Below are 21,305 nucleotides of genomic sequence, written 5' to 3'. Positions count from 1 at the left end.
CGAAAGACCCATGGCGACCACACGTCGGCATAAGCAAAAAAGTGGCAACTGCTCATGGCGAGCTTAGATTTTTTTTATATCACCTTAAAGGAGCCATGAAGACAAAATACAAGTTTATTTTACTCGAAACATTTAAAATTTTATAGCGTCCCGAGCGCTTGCGTGGCAGCAAATGAGGCCATATTCGCTGAGAAGTTAATCACTTTAGGTTAAACTTTTGATTCTCCCGCCAAATCGTGTGTTTTGGTGACGTCTACAATGAAGTCATAACGGCGCGTATACAAACAAACTTACACTGCGCCATTTGGCTCTGCAGCCTTGCTCGCCATCAAACTTCCCAGATGGCGCTAGCATACTCAGCCCTCCGCCGTTGCTTTGTTTTTGACCGTATTTGCACCTGGCTTGTTTTTGTTACAGTAGAAAGTAATCGCTTCGTGAAACATGGGGCATGCTTGACGAACAGGGTCACGTAAAGCAACGCCGCTTACGCCAATCGGCCAACGTCGTATAAGACAACTCGAAAGCGTCTGACTGCTATGCAGCTAAATAAAACAAGCATAGTGCGCCCAGTACCAACAGCACAGCGCATCGGTATTCTATGTTTATGTGTATTTTCGTAACTTTGTTGTTTACCTCACCATTCTCACCGCTGGAAAATGGATATGCATTACATTTAGGCCCAAATAGCTCATTCGGCACACTTATAAGCTCTGCCTAATTTGCGTTTGCTTTTGCCGGCCTCCGCCAATCACACAGCTGGGCTCGTATGACACCACAGGTTCTGTTGCGGGAAATCAGCTAGTGGGTCGCATGGCCTTTCCTTTTTTTACTAATTATACGGCTTATTTGAGCGAAGTTTACGCTAAAAGGGGAGTCAGTATGATTCTAACGAGGCAATCTTTTGAATGAACCAAACTTGTGTTTTGTCTTCATGGCTCCTTTAAGGGGATAAAGTCATAGAAAAAAAAATATCGCGTAAGTGACACTGCAAGTCAAAGCCTCCAAAGCACGTTGTCTGGTATTGCACATAACCAAGTGGCCCTCAAGGGCTACTGCTCACATCCACTTAAGCGAAACAGCTTTCAATTTATTCCCTGCAAGTAAAGTTCACTTGAATTAATGCCACACCAGACTTGCAAATCCATTTTCAAACCAAGAACACTACACCATTTTACTTAAATATTTTTTTACGAGGAGACATCTCGCAAGGTTTTTACACCACTCTGCCGTCGTTCGAGGCGATGCTTGGTGCAGCACTCACCCGCACAAAGTAGATGCGTCCCCCAATGCAGTAGCGGCCCTCAGAGATGCGCTTGATTTGGGTTTCACTTTGGCACACGCGGCTGGCGATCTTGCGCACCTGCAATGACGACAAGAGCTGTCGTTATTTGAAAGCGTTATGCGAAAGGCATTTTCACTGCTGAAACACTACGTTGCATGCATGTGTAATGTAGCAGCAGGGCACTGAATAATAACGCAGAGTGTTGCGATGCTTCGGCACGAAGCTTTAAAATGGAGACCAACACGACGCAAAGTGTGCAACTAAAGCACATTTGCAAACAGGCACTGAGAGTCCACTTGAGAGAATGGTGAGACCAGAACAAACCACATTGGCTACGACAATGCAACAGTAACTGTCGTTACTAATGTAACAGTAATACTAACAGTAATGATAATGTTGATGAGAATACAGACACACAAAAAAATAAACCAATAATGAGAATGATATTAGGCACTTCTTGCTGTTTATTGAATTTTATTTGACACGTTAGTCAAATGAACACAGCTCCATTTCTGAGATTTTGCACAATAATCATGAATGGCTTTTTACAAAAGCAAAAAACTTATCAGCTTGTTTTTGCGGTAATTGGTTTCCTTCACATGGTATGTGCACAAATAGCGTATAATAAAACATTTGTGACGTTTCACTCTTCATTGGCATCGAAATGTTGCGATTCAGACGTACATTCATACACGTCCTCCTATCATGCTGAAAGTAGAATTAGTGCAGTTTATACATGGACAATAAACAAATAATTGTTTCTTGCAGCTTTAATTTCTGAAAGCTAAATATGTGCTGATTTGAGTTGATTTGGTCTAGACACACCTACACGGTTTTTATCTGTCCCTGCACATATCTACAGTACATTCCAATTCCAAGCAAAAACCCAGATTTTTGCCTTCCTTGACTGCCCATTCCTTGTTTAAAAAAAATGTGTTTATTAACGATACAGAGAAAAAAAAGTGTCCTCACGGTGAAAACCTGCAATTCCAAGCAAAAACCCACATTTGTACCTTGCTTGATTGCCCATTCCTTGTTTTTTAAAAAAAGTGTTTTTATTAATTATACAGAGGGAAAAAAATGTCGTTACAACGAAAACCTGCAGAGAATTGGGACATGCTACGGAAAACCATAAAAACAGAGAGCTCTTAAAAAGACGAAAACAGACACGACGATACCCAGCACGCTTTTTATGGTAAGGCTTTTTTTAGTGGCCTGCTGCTACTTCACGGTGGCACACAGTTCATGATCTCCGACAGCGCCCTGCCTTTCTTTTTTCGCAATTTTATTTGAGGAAATCCGAAACAAGCACAGCCTTGTCTACGACTCTGCCCACCTGTGGTAAAAAGCAAATGTTCTAAAAAAGAAAAGAAAGAAAGAATAGCATCCCTCGATAAACCGCAATGGTGTGCACCGGGGCGCACCAGTGCGATTTTCATCCTTGATAAACTGCACCGGTGCACACCATCTGTCGACGATAAAACAAACTGGAGTGCACTGTCACGGACCAATTTTTGGTTGCCTTGTCGAGCACCGAGAGAGTCGACGGAGCGCCAGGGTGCAAACTCGAGATGCATCGCGAACGAAGCCAAGGAACTGGCTTCCTCCGCCGTCTGGTGCAGCGACGGCCCGTCAACGCACTCGTGTGGAGGCGGAATCGGCTGTACATTATTGCTGAAAAGGATGGGTCGCTTGCGAAATCATCAGACAGCGATGCGACGGGCTCAGAACAGGTGCTAATAATGGTCAGGCATTGCATAGGAGCACGCAAATATTGTGTGCCATGTAGGAATTTCGCTTGCTGCAAAGAAGGTTGCATGGGCAGCCAGTAGGAGTGAACGTTGGAGCTTTGCATTCGTTTTATTCGAGTGAGGTATTACTCAAAGTCACTGGAGTGCCTGGAACACGAAGGCCCTACATATTTTGCCGTAGCTGAGTTTGCCATAGCTGAGGGACAAGCTGGAATGCCGGCACTCTCGTTTTTCTGGCTCCCAGAAGACGAGAAGCAGCTTGTAGGTGGCTGCTTAACAGGGACATAGGTTGTGTGATGGCTTTCAATAAATATCTGTTTGTTTGTAGCAGCGCTGAGTCATATTTATCTGCCTACTTGGAACTTGTCAATGCTTTCATGAGTTGCTCTCGTAGCCCAAGGGATGGCGCTAGTGTAGAACCGCTCAGGTTTGTCCGCGATCCATGAACCGTGCCGGTGCACACCGTCGTGGAGCACTGTGCACCGCGCCGGCTTTGAGCTGAAACCCTGGTGTGTATTAATCAAGGACGCTGTACTTCTCCCATAGGCATTGCGATTTGCGCAAGACTGAGTCGCCAACTGCTCAAGCCAGAGAGAGAGATAGTTGCCTAGCGTAGCGTTTTTTCCCATCTGTCTTTATCTCTTCCATTTTACCTCTCCCATACCCTTTCACTCCCACTCTACTCCCCCCGCCCACGTGGTTGTATGCAGCTCATTGTATGCAGCCCTGCCGAGCTCATTAATATCCCCGCACTTTTCCTAAATAAACTACCACTGCTAAGACTAGAGACAGATTTGAATTATGCATGAGCAGGAGGACGTTGTTAAGGCCTCCATCTCGTGGAAGGCATCGTATAGGTTATTACAGCGAGCGCGTTTCCGAGTCCTTTCCAAACCCACGCAGCTGGCAATCTCCCGTGCCGTGCCCGGAGTGCGCAAGGTCATTAGGGAGTTGCCGGAATGACAGCGAAAAATCGGACAGAGAGAGGGAGAGGGGGAGCGAGAGTATACTAGACATCCGCCCTCTTCATCCGCAAGGTCACTCATCCCGTTCTTCCCTCGTGCCACCATCGATCGCGCGCCACTGCTCCTGCCGCATCCCGCAGCACTCGCAAGGGTTCCCTCCGTTCCCGACAGATGGCGCCACCATCCCGGCACAGCGTCGCGTTCGCCCCAGGGCCGCATGTATGAGTTGGCCCAGTGCTCGGTTGCAAGGGCGCGGGGCGCCATGGTTGGCCCACAGCGCCAATGTCGCGGGAAGGCCGTCTCCATTCGCCTCGTCACGGCCTCCGCTTCCGTCCTTTTGTTTTAAAATTCGACGGGCTGGTAAGACGTCACAACAAAATCTACGCAAATTTAAGGAAAAAAAAAATATCCCTCAATCTGATTTGGGACACATTCGTTTTTCCTACAAGCCATTTTTTTTTTAAGTGGGTTTCGATTACCGCCCGCCTTCATGTTTCTTACGTAAACAAGTGCCGTCAAACCGGTAATTACGAAGTTTAATTCCTGAAGTTTCGGCCATTAGCTATACCCAAATTACGCATTTTCTCGCACAACTTGGCCCGAAAAACGGACCTGCAAAAACGGCTCTATTGTTGTTACTTAATTTTTTTTTAAAGTCAGGGACACGTTAAAATAAAGCACCCTGCATAGGATCGCGCGATTTTGATTTTTTTTTTATTTTCAGTTCGTTCGCGTGCAAACCAGTGCCTCTAGGCGTAAGAAGCGAACGATTCTAAAATCATAAAACTAAACAAACGTCCTCAGTCTAGCGGCGATTGGAGATGAATGCGAGTAGGGCACGAAGCTCCTTGGCTCGCTGAAAAGGTGCGCCACACCCGCCGCGGTGGCTCAGTGGCTAAGGCGTTGCGCTGCTGAGCACGACGTCGCGGGTTCGATTCCCGGCCGCGGCGGCTGCTTTTCTGATGGAGGCGAAAAGCAAAAACGGCCGTGTCTACGAGATTTCGGCGCACGTTAAAGATCCCCAGGTGGTCAAAATTAATCCGGAGCCCTCCACTACGGCGCGCCTCATCGCCTGCGTTGCGTCGGCGCGTTAAACCCTACAATCAATCAAAAGGTGCGCCGTTTTTCAAAAATGCGAGCACCTTTGGCGTCAGAGCGGCGGTCGATGAAAAAACGGCTGGGGGAACCGGAATCCCCCCATCCCCTAATTCGGGGGAGGACTGAGTGTATGCATAAAAGGAACGGTGGCGAGCGCGGCTCGCACGGCTGATTTGTAAGGCACACGAATCCCAAGAGGGTCGACCTTACCCTCAAAACCCTCAAACCCCAGACCGTCAAAAAGAAAGAAAAAGAAAAGAAAAAAATGAAGAGAATAAAGTGCGACAAAAGCGGTTTCAGAGCCAAAAACTTCGGAAATGTCGAAAACAACGCAAAAATTACTGTATTTTGCAACGAATATCATAAAAAAGAAAAGTCAGAGCAGAAACACAAAAAAGGATATTTGGGGCGCGGCTTTGTGCAGCGATAGCGAGACTTTCCTTTTTCTTTTTCCTTTTTCCAGAACTAAGCACGCTTCAGGCTCATGCGAACTTTAAAAGTTGGAAGAAACCCGAGTAGGAGTAAAAAAAACTGTTTTTAGATACAAAAAATTGCGATGGCTGAAATAATACGTAATATTTTTTGCAACCAGCAAAAACAACGAAATAATAAAGAACAGAAACAAGAATCCGTGAGAAGAACACAGAGTGTGGGGGGCGTGACTAAACGTAGCCTACCCTCCTCCTCCCTTTTTTTTTTTTGTTTTTGCGACAAAAAACAAAGAAGCGCAAACCCGGTCGCAGACTGGATAAGTCCCGAGGGGCGCGTCGGGTGATTCACCCGCGGACGCCTACTAATACCGCTTTCCCAGGGAAGGCGGGCGTTCGATCGCCGTTGCGCCAGCCTACGCGTCATCCTGGCGTTGAGCAGGGCTTAGCCGCAATGTTACAAAAACAGCCGCGTTTATAGCTTCATATATTCGCTCATTCGTGTACGCTTCCGTTCCACTCATAGAGAATGTTCAGTCTGCGCGCGATGCATTCGGTAAAACAGACGAACTACCCTTGATGGCAAGGGCTTTCATTTCTGCAGACTTAAACGGGGTACGACGTTCAAGCACACTTAAAAAGAGCCCTGCAACACTTTTTCAGAATTTTTTTTTAAATCTTAAATGTTTGCATAACGTAGTCAACCAACACATCCTGTACTTAGATTAGGGGGTAGTACCTCAGCCAGAAATTACTGCTCTCTGTCCATCAGATAACTTAGAAACTTGCTCAGAGCATTTTTCCTCTCTTGCCAGCTTTTGGCGTTCTTCGACTGCTGGAATGACGTCATTACAGCGCTGCAGCGGCTATTGGCCTGTTTTCCTTCGGTTGCAGCAATGAGCGCATTCGAGAGCCACTTTAGGAAGAAACACACAAAAACAAATCAGCAAAATGAAGGCGTATCATCTGCGACGAGCAAATCACGACGTCTCTCCGTGCTGGCGACAACTATAGCTTTTGCAGTATGCTTTGTTGGGCGAGTTGGTTCATAGCTTCAAAAAATTAAAAAGAGCGCAATGGACGCGGTCAGAGAAACACAGTGTAGACTGGACGAGCGCTCAATCCAACGAATGCTCGTCCAGTCCACCGTGTTTCTCTGTCCTCGTCTATTGCGCTTTTTAATTTTTTTGAAGCTTTCGCAGTGCTTCCAGACGCGAAGGAAAGAGTGAAACCGTTTATCGGAACTGTTGCAGAGTCCCTTTAACCTCACATTCGTTGGTTGCGCATGAAAGAAAGGTAGATAACACTGCATACGGCGACATGGGGTGTAAGTTGGTTTGATTGGATATGAGGTCTAACGCGCCGACGCAACGCAGGCGATGAGGCGCGCCGTAGTGGAGGGCTCCGGATTAATTTTGACCACCTGGGTATCCTTAACGTGCGCCGAAATCTCGAACACACGGGCGTTTTCGCTTTTCGCCTACATCCCGGCCGCCGCGGTCGGGAATCGAACCCGAGTCCTTGTGCTCAGCAGCACAACGCCGTAGTGACTTAGTTACTCAGCTACCGCGGCGGGTGACATGGGGTGCGAGTTACGATTATAATAGATAAAAGTAATCGACGTTCGCCGCTAAGAAGTGATGCCTTGTTTCGGGCCACTGCGTGACCCTGTTTTAAACCAGAGGTATACGCAGTGCGAAGTACGGTGCGAATAACCGAACTTCTCATATTAAAGTGACAGACAAAGTAAGGGGACAGAACAGAAATAGCTGAAAAACTCTCCTTCTAAGGTTTTTGTCAATAGACAAGACTGGGGCACACTCACATCCGGCTATACAAAATTCCACAGAAAATTACTATACATGAATTGTTGAAAGTAATCAGCATTTTCAATTATGCGCAATACTTTGAAATATGCGAGCTAAGTACAAACAAGTTAAGCTTCATTGCCGTCTTTGCCGATTTTCAATGCGCAACTGACAGTAAACGATGTATTGCTTACATACATTCAGGTTTTTCTTTGCCTTTGCGTGAATCTACGCTTTCGCGCAATGCATAACGGTATTTTTGACCGCGAATGACACCAGTGGCCCGTTGCTCGGTACAGTGCCTCAGCAACCAGTATTTTCCGAGTGCATTTACGCTAACGAAGCGATTCGTAGGCGCATTAGTTAACGGCAACCTTCTGCCCCCGAAAACGGGCGCGCACCAGGCGGGTTCAACTTTACGCTTCCTGCACACGTGTGAACATCGTAGCTGCGACACGCGCGCAAAAAAAAAAAAAAAAAAAAAAAAAGCAGAAAGATAGGGGCGCGGGAGTGCAGGCGATAAGCGGTGCACTGCATGCATACATAGAAGCCGGAATTCGGACGATAAATGCACGCGGGAAGGAAGGCAGGGCACGCTTCGTGAATGATTTATGTTGGGATGCTGGAAAGAAATGCACAAGGGCAGGACAAGTCGAAGGTCTGACGAACGTTCGTCTGGTAGGGAGGATACATTCAGCAAGCTAAAAGAAACCTACCAACGAATAAAACAAAAACGCAAAAAAAGGCATTCGGATCCTCACGTGGGAGCCAGAAGGTCCTTTTGATTTGATTATTTTGCGTTTTGTTAATTGATCCCTGCCTTTTAGCTTCTTCAAAGATCGGAACTACACAGACTGAGTATCACGAGGGAGCTGAGATTGCGGGGAAGGGGGGGGGGGGGGGGGGGGGGGGGGATAGGCGAGTGCAAGGGGGGAAACCCAGAAGACGAAAGGGGGGAGGGGGAGGAGGAACGTGGAGAAGAGTGTTCCGGGAACCGGAAATGTGGTTCCTGCAACGTGAGGCGAAGATGCCGAGGGGGGACCGGCATAATAATGTGGCGGATGTGAGCACCCCTAGCTAATGTCGCGCTGACGAATGAATGCGCCCTGTCGGTGGGTACTGGACCGCGACGAACGGGGAGGCGTTCGTTCTACAATCTTTGGCTTCATCAATTTCGGGCCGTTCAAATAAATCCCTCGCATCGCGAGAAGACTCTATCAAAGGACGTCTGGGAACAACGGGGAAAAAACGCGCTTCAAACTGAAATTGCCGCCAGAATGACGAGAGTGACAACGAGAATGACAGTTTTGGATATTGCGTTAAAGCAAATTCGGACACGAGTGAAAGCGATTCCGCGGTGCCAAAAATATTACAAAGTAGCCATGGAGAAGGTTGCTACTTGGCACGTTTTCATATTTTTTTCTTTTTGACGGGGGGTGGACTCGATTGAGGGATGAACTACGCAAAGTCGGGGGCAAAGGGTGGACTCGGCTAATAGCACTAAATAGGCGTGGCTGGAGATCTTTGGGAGAGGCCTTTCTCCTCTAGTGGATACAACCAGGCTGATGATGATGATGATAAGATGCTATATATGTATCTACGATATTATCATTACAGTATTATCATTATAGGCACAGTTGCTATGGATACGTATGGCACGTACGTTTATCTTTTCTACAGGCCTACAGACACCTGATAATATATATATATATATATATATATATATATATATATATATATATATATATATATATATATATACATATATATATATATATATTATTTTATGGGTTTACTTCATATGTCTACTTTATAGGTTCTTCATTATAGGTACTGTAGTCTACCAGTATATAGTGTACATACACAACAGACTCGTTGGCCAGCTGTGCCATTTACAGTGTCGCTTGAGTTCCTCTCCCGCAGGGAGCTAAACAGAGGAGCCATACAGAAAAGCTATTGAGGAGACGAGCTACAGCTATATATAGAGTCGCAGATTTCTAAGTAACTCAAAACTTCTGTAGAGGAAGTTTAAGTGCCACTGGCCGACGAGGCCTGAAGAGGTGACGTTACAAAGCCCTCACCTTTCGGTCCAGGTCCGAGGGCGCCTTCTTCTTGGCACCGTCGACCCTCTTGGGCAGCTTGGACTTTGCGGGCTCGGGCGGCCTCGAAGCCACCGGAGGCGCCGCGGGTGGCGGAGGGCTGGGCGTGGAAGACATGCCGTTCAGCGAGCCGTCCAGGGAGTCCTCGGCACCGTACGGGGCGTCGCCGCCCTCGTGCGGAAGACCGGAGTCGCGGCCGTCGTCGTCGTCGTCCTCGTCGAGACCGGCCTTCTTGGAGGCGCCGTTGATCGGCACCCCGTCGACGACGTCGGCGATGGCGCCGGGAAGCTGCGGCTCCAGCACGCCGTCGCCGCTCCCGCCGTTCTCGGTCACGTGGTCTGCCGGCCTTGGAGACAGAGCGCGCGTTCGTTTGAACGGTGCTGTTACCAGGCGGAGACTACATGGTCTCTCTTATTTGGCCCTCCAGAACACTTGTGACCAGTTCGCGGGCAGTCCTGGAGTAGTCCCGCAATAGAAACTCTCTCGGCTAAAAAAATACGGAGCTGGTGTCCGGGGCTGTTCTGGGGTTGTTCTGGGCAGTCCAAAATGACAAACCGGAGACCATTAGACCGCAGTTCTATTGTTAACTTACTCTACGCTACTTTTTTTTCCTTTCTCTCTTCTTCTCTTCCTTCCTTCATTCCTCGTTTTTCCCTCAATTCCCTTCATTCCTTAATTCCTTCCCGAGTAAAGGATACATGGGCCGCTGCTTTTAGCGCCTACTGTCTCCCAATTCAACTAGACCGCTGCAAGCTCTCGTCGCACACTTAAAAGTTGTTGCCGTTTTTTTTCCCCGAAGCTTGCCATCGCGTATAGAAGGATAAACAGTGAGAAGACGCGACAAAAGAGGGGATAACTGTGTGGATTGAATCGGCATTTTTGTGCCGTTTTCGCGCCCTTTTCCTTCCAAGGAACGTGTTCCAACTGGGTAATCAGCAAACCTGCTTTGTCTCGCCATCAGCTTGATGGCGTCAACTAGGCCTCACCTAAGCCTCCCAACCGCTCCAATCCCCCCTCTCCCGAATCCATGTCTTTGAGCGCGTATTTCTGTTCTTCGATGTGTCCTCCGCCTGTACCTCAGACCCCGTTTCAAGGCTGTCGCCCAAATTCTCGGCAGCCGTCCAAATTCTAGTTGTCTAGTTGTCTGGTTGTCAGCGCTCCGTCTTGTATGACCAGGCCGAGTCCACTACGTTTGCTACACTTTAGCTTGAATTTCCACTGACCGAGTTTGTTCCCTGGTCCGTGACGGCCGTTTCCGATTACTAAGCGGTACTCCTTGCGCAAGGACGTATCACCCCGACCGCCTATCACATCCTGCAGCGAAACCGACAGATTCCACCAGTCCGTCTAATCTGGACACCTGGGCATGCGTGTTTCCCTGGCAATGAACGCGTTCATGCGGTAGCCCGAGGCCTCACTCTCCGGGCGCCAGCGGAAGACCAACCCAAATAAGACAAGACAGAAAGTATCCCACTCACATACATACATATACTACAACACCTCAGACTCTCCCGTAGGGCACTTCCTCCGCCACACGCGCAACTCACCCGTGAGGAAGCCGCTGCATGGCGCCAGCTACAAACTAACACGTTTCCTAGCCTCTCGCTCCGGCACAAATTCTACCCTACCATGTACCCAGACAGATGCCCAACCCGCGGAGGACACCCGAACCTGAACCACTCCACATGGGAATGCCCCAAACCCCCGACCCAATTGCCTATACCCAGCCCCTCCCACTCCGGATGGGAAGCCGCTCTTTCCAGCTCAGCCTTGGACGACCAGCGCGGACTGATCGACCGGGCAAGACGGATCGCAGCAGCAAATGGGGCCCTGGACTAAGGGCACCACCCTCTGAACGCTAAATAGTCTGACTTTATAATAAAGTTTTCTACTACTACTACTATCGATCTTTCCGCGAATCGTTGGGCTCAAGACGCTCTATAGAACCTCATGTTTCTTCGGTTTGCGTGCCATTCGTTCTGCAGACGAAGTTAACCTACGGTGCTAAATTCAAAGCAGCCACTCTAGCCCATAAAACCAGGACTACTATCATATGGCATCCTTGCTATCTGCCGACGCAAGTGCACACGACCAAAAAAGGCTGCATACGAGCACGCACTCTGGCGCCGGGACACGGTTTTCTGGGCTGTTGTAACTGTCGATTATTGGTAAAGCCGCGGTTACATCTATCCTTGATACTGCAAGGATGAGCTGTGCACCATCCTACGATTAGTTGCATCATTGTAGCGAGGGCACAGTAAAGCATTTATTGTCCTTTGAACGTAGCAAGACGTGCTCCAGAGACGGGCGTCAAGACGGCAGATATGTGGTGATATCTGTTTACAGGTCGGACTGGCGGGCACGCGTTCACGAGTTAATTAGAGCAGCTTCGTGACACTTACAAAAGCTTCACATCTCGAACTCGGTTCTGGAAATCCCCCGGTCTGTTCTACCCTTACCCTTGTTCGCCGGCGTTAGAGCCGTCGTCCGAGAGGCACGAGTGGGCGCGGGACAGCGCGGGCGACGAGCAGGCGGACGAGGAGTCCTCGTCGACGACCCCTCCGTTGGCTCCGGCTTCGACTGCGGCTTCGTCTTCTCCCATGGCCTCCTGCTGTTCGAGGAGCTGCTGCTCCTGCTCTTCGATCTCCTTCTCGAGCTGCACGAGGCCCGGAGGCTCGACGCCGAAGCGCGACGCGATGCGGCCCAGCTCCAGCAGGCAGAGCACCACGGACCGAGGCTGGTTGTGCAGCACTGCGCATGCGCCACAAAGCGGTGAATTACGTCACCCGGAGAAGGGCACCGCGATTCGTTGTCAGTGCCTTGTGAACGTATAGGGGTGCTTGGAGACCGCATATGCAAGTTTCTTACCCAAATAACAGCGTTTATTAAAGACGATAGTCTTTCTTGGGCTACTTAAACCCAGAAATTTTGGTCTGTCTGTATGTCTGTCTGTCCGTCTGTCTGTGACTCGATTCAGCCACCCGGCCAAAGCAAAACAATGCCTGCGCAATAGTCTTATATAGTCACAGCTAAATTTACCCGTCTATGTCCGGTGTAATGTTCATACTTGTCAACATTGTTGAAGAAGAACAAGACATTACGCAAATATGAGACAACAAATCAATACAGAAGTGATATTCGCAGTGTTCCTTTATAAAAATTCAAACATGCTTGACTTTTGCGAAATTAAATACTTCATCAACTGCAGAAAAAGAATTCACTCCGCCATCGCCTGCTGTCGGCCGCGCCGCTATAGCTTCTGGCGCCATTTTAAGAAATCAACCGGCAACAGTTACGCAAGGTTCCACTAGATAGGTTCCACGTTCTGCTTGCAACGCACGTGGAGTAGGGAAACGCGGTTCTATAAACGTTGAAGTAGGGCGCCTCGATTAACGCGCGTCTTCGCCGTACGGCAACGTTCGCATCGAGACACCCGGTTTGGAGCAGTGGAACGCGGGAAATTTAAAATGATTTAAGCAAACATTTGGCGTCTTTACATTGGGAGGAGCGCGACGCAAGAGGAACAACATGAGAGGTGAGCGGTAAAGCGAAGGGAGGCATTTACTTCGCAAAAGCCGATAAAGACTATCGTCTTTTGACGGTATTTGCAACGAAAGGAGCAGATACGCGGCCAATTTTTTCTCACTACGATCGTCACTTATATATCGTTGTGCTGCGGGAAAGGGACGCCACGATTGTCAGTTGCCCGTGCTTCTGCGAACGTAGGGACTCTTGGAGACCACGCATACATGTTTGCTGGCCCACCTTTATATTTCGCACTACGTCAGTCACTCGCTACGCTTGCTGGGAGTCACATAAAAGCTGCATGTGTAGCACTGCGCATGCGTAAAGAGGGAGCTACATGACGCGGTCTGTCTGCCGAGCTGTGGTCTCATACTGTGTTACGTAACACGAGAGAATGCCGCCGCGGTTGTTTGTTGCTAGTGCTTCTGTTAACGTACGGACTTTTGGGGACTATACGTACAAGTTTCTAGCGCAAAGGAGCGCATTCTATACCCATTATTGTATACGCTCACAACTGATATATTGTTGCTTTGCGGAGACTGCCATGAAAAAAAAAACATATCGATGCTATCGTAAATACATAACGCAGCGGTATCGAGCTGAACGAAGAAGTTGCGGGAACTGAAGGGCTGAGGCCGGTGCAGCCAAACTTGGTTCAGACGATAGATTCCCTGATGTCGTTTTATATTAGAGCTCTAGCGCAATGCGCATTTTAAAAATACTTCGTAATATGCATTAAAAAAAAAACTCGTTTTACATAAAAGCACCAGCGCGTAAGTATAAAGAAATAACTGAGAAGAGGTCAAGTTTGGGTTTGATGCACTAAGTTGCACCTGAAAACCAAGGCGTGCAGAAGTGCAGCTGAAGCAACCTACAGCATTAGACAGAACCAATTATCCGCATCGTAACTAGGCAATGGGTCAACGAGCCAACACCGAGCTATCAGCCGAGCACGGACGGAACAAAATTAACGTTGCCGAGTTCATTTTTTTTTTCTCACGGGCAAAAGCGTTCGATTTCGTGAGTAAAACAACCAGAAAGCAGATCAGGTAGACGAGTAATTCACCGAGGCCGTCCGACTCGAACATGACGGACTCGTTGACGCCGAACTTCCGGCACCAGCGGAGGAAGTTGTCCACGTTGTCGCGGGCGAAGAACGTGCCCGACTTCGCGTTCTCCCAGCACTTGAACTCGAAGCTCGGAACCACCTGCGATGACAAGGAGAAAGAAACAAATACACTCAACTTAAAGGGGTCCTGAAATACCTTCCGCCGATGCGTGGATGTACATGTAACCAAATAAAGCAATGTATTAGCAATCTCCTCCCGCAAGAATTTTGTTGAAGCGATGAGTATTAGCTGAGAAATCGTAAATCAAAAACCGCGCATTATCGTCGCGCCGCGTTTTCTCCTCCTTTCAACTTACTCTCCGCTGTTGACGCCGAGCGAGTCTTCCCTCCCATGATGCTGCGCTCCTCGGCGGTGACGTACTTCCGCTATTGTGCTGCTCACACAGCCGTCTGCTACGGGCAAGCTTTGTTGACACCATAAATCCGGCACTCCGCTCAAGGCTGGAAAAGCGAACGAAAAATCTGGCCGCATGTGTGCGGCGGCCTGGCCTTGCCCTTTCGCGGTGTACGTTGCTGCAGAACTTTGCTATCGGCGGCACGCGACTCTTTATCGGCGGCGAACTCGCAGCCGCACGGGGAGGATCCTGCGCTCGCTCCCTTGGATGCACAGCGCACTGTTTATCCAAAAAGCGCCGTATCAGATGTGGCCCCGCTGGTGCAGGGTCTTATTTTGTGGCGGTGGTAATTCCTGGCGGCGGCATGTGAAAAAGACATTTTAAACTGATACAGAACCCGTGCACAAAACGCAGTTCAGCTTGGGGCGACGCGTGGTGGAGAGCGGCAACGTTGGCAAAACATGTTCCGCCGCGGCTCTGAGCTGTCTAGCGCTGGAGAGAGCACAATTTCTTTGACAATATCAAACATCGGTTGCCCTGGCAACAAGGCACAAACCGCTCTAGAAGTCAGTTACGGTTGCGTGATCCCGGTTCAGCTTGGGGCCCCACCTCGCGGCATATGGGCACTGCAGGCATACTACTCACTCTCATTTGGAAGTGCGAGATGCGTTTGGCATTACAGGAGGCGATGGTGTGTGTGTTGTGGACGCCTTTGTTTCGCGATGAAATGCGACGTTGTGCTTCTGCGGGTGGACAGTGCTTCCCATGGTCTGCATTATCTTTCTCCAGCGGCGTACGACTCAACCTCGCATGGCGTATGTGCAGTGTGCGTGGGTAAAAGCCATCTCGGCTTGTGCGCCAGAGTTAAGTGACTTGCTGTTCGTCCCCGCCAACCGCGCGCGAGGTGAGTGCCGAATTTACGAGGGGCAGGAGGAGGCAACCCATCGTCTGTCAATCGCGGTTCGGACTTGCAACGCATGTTGTGACGTTGTGTTCGTTCGAAACGCATCTCTGGATTGTTTGGAAGTTGAATAAAATGTATGCGTCAAACCCGGGCATTCGGCTTAGGGCGTTCTCTGCGATTGCAAGAAAGAAGTGCCACGGGGCTTCAACGCTTTCTTTATGGAACGTACTTAAGAGAATATTCATGTCGTGTTATGGCCCTGTTGCATTCAGTACAAACGGTTAAGCGTTTGTTTACACTTGTTTCGTTTGTCGTAAAATGTCCAAGCACTCCGGCACTCCGCTGGCAGATCAGCCGGCGAGCCGACGCTGAGCAGACGACTCATCTCTTTGCCGGAAGTGCGTGAAAAAGCCGCCCAATAGCAGGATGTCTAGCTCATGACGAACATCTGGGAATCGATGATGTAGACATGTGAAGATGGCGGCGTCCAAAAACACGAAGGAAAGGGTGAGAAAAAAGCGACAAACTTTGCAACAAAAGTGTGAGCTTTCCGCTGCGCGTAAAAGAGTAATACTCGGCACAGATGATGTTTACGACCCAATCTAACGATTGCGCTAGTCAATTTAGTGTGCTCAAAACGCCTTTCAGGGCCCCTTTAAATGAAAACTTGAAACAAAAACGAAACAAAACGGATCAAGAAATCTTCACTAACGCACATAATGAGCTTCGTTAAAGCTGAAATCCAGAATATTCTTTTTGAATGCTTAATAATTAAGTACATAGCTTCCCGCCGTGTTGCAGTGTGTGTTCGGCCATAACGTTCACCAGCACTGCATCCAGAACTGCCACACTGCACAGCAACAACGTCCCAGATGCAGCTTTTGCTGTTTCCAAGATGCAGATGTTTCTGTCGAAAAAATCCTGGCCCATCTCCACTAACGTGAAACCTGGGCAGGGGCGAAGCCTGCAGTGTACAAGTGTATTCTTGGCGCCTTGGCGTTTTTTCCAACGGAGATGAAACCATTGGGGGGGGGGGGGGGGGGGGGGGGAGAGAGAGAGAGAGAGAGAGAGAGAGAGAGAGAGAGAGAGAGAGAGAGAGAGAGAGAGAGAGAGAGAGAGAGAGAGAGAGAGAGAGCAAACTTTTATTTTCTGCAGGACCTAAGTCCAGGAGGCATACAGCTTTGCTGTAAAAGGCTCGTGTCTTTGAAGCACGCGGCTCGCTTGCGCGAGGCGTAAACGAGTGCCCCGGCGTTCGCGAGGCATGAACAACTTTCATGGTGTTTTAGTACCGTGACTACATGAGACCAAATACGATTACGACGACGACGACAGGAGACGTCAACAGCCCCAGCCCCTAAAACAATCATCTACCGATATATAAGGGTCCCTCGATCCACAAGGGAAGCCAGTACTGCAGTGCGAGTGCCGTTTGCATCAACCTTAAAGTTCGCTTCACCGCCACAATCCCCTGTCCGATATGCTGCACCCTTTACAGGCAAGTCGGTGACAGATGTTTCGGCGAGGCAGTCTCATACCTGGGCCAGCCAGATACAGAAAACTGGGCGTTTAGCATTAGAAGGACAGCGCGAACGAATCACTGTGGGCGCGCTCATTCTTACAGGCACCCCTCCTGCAAGGGTTACCGATGAACGCGGCGCATCACAGTTCGTGGTTATCCCGCTCCCAGGCCGCCTTATCTTGCCAAAGTTTCAAGCCCAAGGTGGCTTAAATTTGCGTTGCTTTGTTCTGGGCACTAGGAACTTTAATTGTATACGCGTACATATCTGACAAAGCCGCCTGCCTGATCTCAGTTAAATCTGCTGCCACTGCACCGAATGTCTACGGAATTCCCTCGCGTATACCACTCGCCTCACGCCTGACTGCACTCCGAGCCCTTCCGTATGTGCGTCTCTCTCTACTCGTAATGCCAACAGCCGAACGTATACGTTCACTCCTTACCTCCCGCGTCTCCTCCGGGAAGGAGCGACTAATCCGGGGCCACAACACAGAGCTCAAGATGACCCAAGAATCATACTAGCGGCTTACACCCGTACGGCTTGTGACAACCCTAGGAGGGCTACAACGAAGGGGCTGTGGACTAGGGTCATTTTAGAAGTTGCTCCCCATCACTCTGTCGCAAAAAATTACACCTCAAATTGTGTTTGACGCGATTGGTCAGCCGAGCGACCACTTTGCCCGCTCAGCTAGCTGCGACAGAATCCAGAAGGTCAGCGTTGAGACGCGCTACACACGTTTCGGTAGTTTTCCATTGTGTGAATGCGCTATACAAGGTCACCTGTTTTTGTCACCGGTTCTCTGCTTTAGCCGCTGATGTCTTCCCTTCGTACGATTAGCTCCGAAGTATGACGCTCGGTGATAATTCAGATAACGGCTACTCTCTGCTGTGAACACAAGCCACGCGCTATGATCAACAAATTCAACGCGGACCCAGACATACTAGCCATGCTAGGCAACAACAGCAACAACAAAATGATAGCGTCTCACAGTTACTGGCCAAAAATCTCCAGCGACGCTTCAAATTATTATCATTACTGATGTTTGTATATCGGCGCGCAATGTTGACTAGAGAGGAAACAGAACAAAGCGGTGACCGCAAGTTGGATCAATGCCAAGTAATCCGAACAACGGCGTGAATGATGGAAATTGCGCCTTGAATTCAGTCTCCACCACCGTAGCACCCAAAGCGAACGAATGAAACACCGTATTTATTTGAATATCAGGCGAGTTTCTTTTTTTTTTTTTTCCCAAAGCGCGTAGTCTCAACGTCATGTCCCGCCTTATATTCGAAGGTCACTATACATATGTGGCGATTTTGTTTACTCTCCAGACTGTACCCTCGCCATATAATCGTAGTCGCCTTATAATCGAATAAATACGGTACCAAAATAAATGGGCCAAAAACTATTTCGCGAGGCCATTTTTTAAAGCGAAGCTAGCTTTCTATGCCTCACTGATGGCGACCGTCCCGTCACAAAATACGCGCCGCAGGAAAGCCATTTTTACACAGTGGGTTTCACAAAACGGTGAGGATGATGATGATAAGCGAACGCAGATTGAGCGCCTCAAGTAAACAAAACACCGGTCCACGTGGTCGGAATCAAACCTGGGCCCCCCGCGTTGCGAAGCCGAAGTCTATGCGAGCGCGACATTCCGAAACGGTCGAAGCAGCTTCGCGCTGAAATCATCTTTCTCTCGAAAAAGGCGCTTCGATTTTTAACAGCGTAGCTATTTAAGCTTTCAGTTCCGCCGTCCAGCGTTACCGGAAAACTCAACCGAGCCGAACGCACGTGGGCGCGTGCCTCGTGAGGAGCGCCCGGCGTTGTAAAGGCTTGCGCGTGGGCTTATGTCACGTGAGCAGCTCGCAAGAAATACCAAGCGCCCGTGAGTGCGCGCCTCCTGGGGGGCGCCCGGCGTCGTCCAGCTCGACATTCGAGAACACTCAGCCCGGCGTTGGTGGCGTGATCTCTCGCGCGCTGTTCTCCTCGCCAGTTCACGTACGTTCGCGCCAGAAGTGGGTGCAGTACACGCGCTGAGTTCGCGAAGCCGGTTGGTTGCCTCGGGTTCTAACGCGGGATCACGTGGTCCACTTTGGGAGAGCTGTGAAAGGCTGCGGACGAAACCATCCGGGCAGGCTGCCAGTCACGGAGAACTTTCAGCGGCAAGTTCGGACATCCGGGTGAGGTGCTGCAGCCGGGTCTCCGACGAAGGGGCGGCGGCTCTGCTGTTTCTCCAGCCTTGCAACCACTAGTGCACGCTGCGCCACTTTCTTTCGTGACTCATCATCACAATCATCAATCATCATCCTACTTGTGTCCAGAGCAGGACGAACGCCACTCCCATGTTCCTGTAGTCGTTCCTGTCTCGAAATTTCCTGCTCCATTCTTTGGACCCGAATTTTCCGACTTCGCCCCATTATCGAGTTAATTGGATCCCTTCCTACACTTCTAGTCACGTCCATGGGTAGCCAATCAGTCACTCTAGTTGTCCATCGGTCGTCAGTTCTACGCGTTACAAGAGCATCTTTAAGGCACACCACACGCCTCGCACACGCTATAATATATAGCTCGCATTTAGCCACGCCTCGCAGACAGTGCACTGGCCGTGCGGAGTTGCCGCACACGCACTCATCCTTGAAAAACACAAAAATCGGGCCACAAGGGAGATTATGGAAGCGTTTCGTATTAAGAAAGGAGGAGATACATGCGTAAGCCAACCGTCTGTCATGTTACCACACGCTGAGTTGGCCTTGTTGGAAAAATGCTAATAAAGTGTGCGCTGTCGTTTTCTTCTGTGTTTGTAAACGTGTGGTGTGATTATATGCAGTGGTTACTTGTTCCTCCGTGATCTTGCCGCGTGGTAGACTGAAATTGGTTGCATGTATGTGTGTTCCCGATTAAACTTTTCAGATAGTAGCGCTCCGTCCTGTCTTCTTCATTGTCCAAGTATTGTTCGTGCTTTTCCCAACATGAAAATATATAGTGTTAAACAAAATGGGCGCATCTTTCTCCGCCGTATTTATTCGCCTCGCCGGCATACGCGTCGATGTTAAAGAGAGTGCCGTATAATCCCTTCCCGTGAGGGCTGCGAAACAAGAGAGACTCAACACCCGGATCTCCCAGACGGCCAGAAAAAGACGCACACGCAAAAAAACACAACAGGGCTCCGTTCAAAAAAAGCTCTCACCGAAATAGTCGCACGCAAAAAGCTACCCGTCGCCCACCGAACTGTTAAAAGGAGCCACGCACGCCTGTCAGTCGGGCGGGGCGTCGTATTTATACGCGCACCACACATTCGCCCGAGGGCGCGCGCGCCACAACTCAGCCCGGGGCAGCGCGGCATCACAACACGAAGACGCGCTCCACCGAAGGACGGACGACCTGGGGGCGAAAACGTTATACGGCGTCGGTAAGGGCGAGCCCGCGGCCTTGCCGGGAGGCGCGCGCACACTACAGAAGCAGCGGCGATCAAATGACGCCTCTTGTGGCCTTCTTTCTTGCAGGAAGGCCCTCCGGCAGCTCGTAACGGGGTAGCCCACGTCTGCGCCCGCACGGCAGTCCTTGGGCTCGGAGTTGATTTGTACGGTTCGACTCACTCGCAGCCGTCGTCGTAACGGCAGAGCACTTATCAGGCAGAAGGGGCTCTCGTGTGCCAGCTGCCGCTTAGTAGCGGGGGCAGAACACACAGCATCGTGACGAGTTCAGCCTCTGACGCGTGGTGCGTTTAGCGCTCTTTTGTTTTTTGTTTGCTAGAAAAGCAGAAGACAAACTCGTCACGCATTGTTTCGCGCCGTGAGAACGACTAATGGCACTGCGTGCTAGCTTCGAGGTAACGTTACGACGATTGCTTGGACGCGTTGACAACGAAACAACTCGAATTAAAAAAAAAACAATTCGGAAACATCCAAGTAGGGATTTTCGGCTAAAGGCGTACCCCACTCTGCCTTACATTGTCCATCGTACCCCTTCGCACCCCTTCAAGGTCGGCTTCACTGCTATACAAGAATGCACTGCTCGGTAGACATCACATCAGCGGCCATATAATCTGTCTTGTGTCCAAGTAGCCGGGCTTATGACCTTTTATTAAATACCTCCAGAAGGCCCCATAAATCCCTTTACACGACAACTTTGAGGTCTCGTTAGGCTAGGAAGACATGTTTTCAAGGGCAATATAAGCGGTCTCGTACGAAATTATGCGCGCTCCAGGGCTCTCGCATGCGGTGAAAGTGCGATACATGAAAGCGTTACAGACGGACCAACGAACTTCCTCGTCGAGTATACGTTAACTTACGGGGAATGCTTAGAACCTGCTAAGAATGTGAAGGCCTTCTGTTGATCTCTTGTAGCTATTTCTCTTGAAATTTCATGTTGCTCCAGAATTGACGCTGTGACAACTTCACCCATACGGCGATTCCTCCCAACGGCGGTCACGACGAGCCGCTTTCCGAGCTGGTCTAGCCTCTT

The 21,305-nt window shown here is 49.6% G+C and overlaps 1 protein-coding gene across 3 annotated transcripts in view; it reads right to left on the bottom strand.

Annotated features, from left to right (window-relative positions):
* Nucleotides 1–21,305, bottom strand: part of LOC144141176 (growth arrest-specific protein 2-like) — a 273,543-nt gene that overhangs the window by 25,259 nt on the left and 226,979 nt on the right. For all 3 annotated transcript variants that reach the window (XM_077672733.1, XM_077672735.1, XM_077672734.1), the window contains 4 exons: nt 14,023–14,164; nt 11,891–12,182; nt 9,414–9,777; nt 1,262–1,360 (listed from right to left, as the gene is read on the bottom strand). In XM_077672733.1, the coding sequence (XP_077528859.1) occupies nt 1,262–1,360; nt 9,414–9,777; nt 11,891–12,182; nt 14,023–14,164 (897 nt within the window). The remainder of the gene's footprint in view (nt 1–1,261; nt 1,361–9,413; nt 9,778–11,890; nt 12,183–14,022; nt 14,165–21,305) is intronic.

The sequence above is a fragment of the Haemaphysalis longicornis genome, unplaced genomic scaffold, assembly GCF_048455015.1.
Source record: "Haemaphysalis longicornis isolate Haplotype H1 unplaced genomic scaffold, Haemaphysalis longicornis Haplotype H1 scaffold_6, whole genome shotgun sequence".
Taxonomy (NCBI): Eukaryota; Metazoa; Arthropoda; class Arachnida; order Ixodida; family Ixodidae; genus Haemaphysalis; species Haemaphysalis longicornis.
Note: the sequence above shows the minus strand (reverse complement) of the source record. Positions and strands in the feature narration are given on the sequence as shown.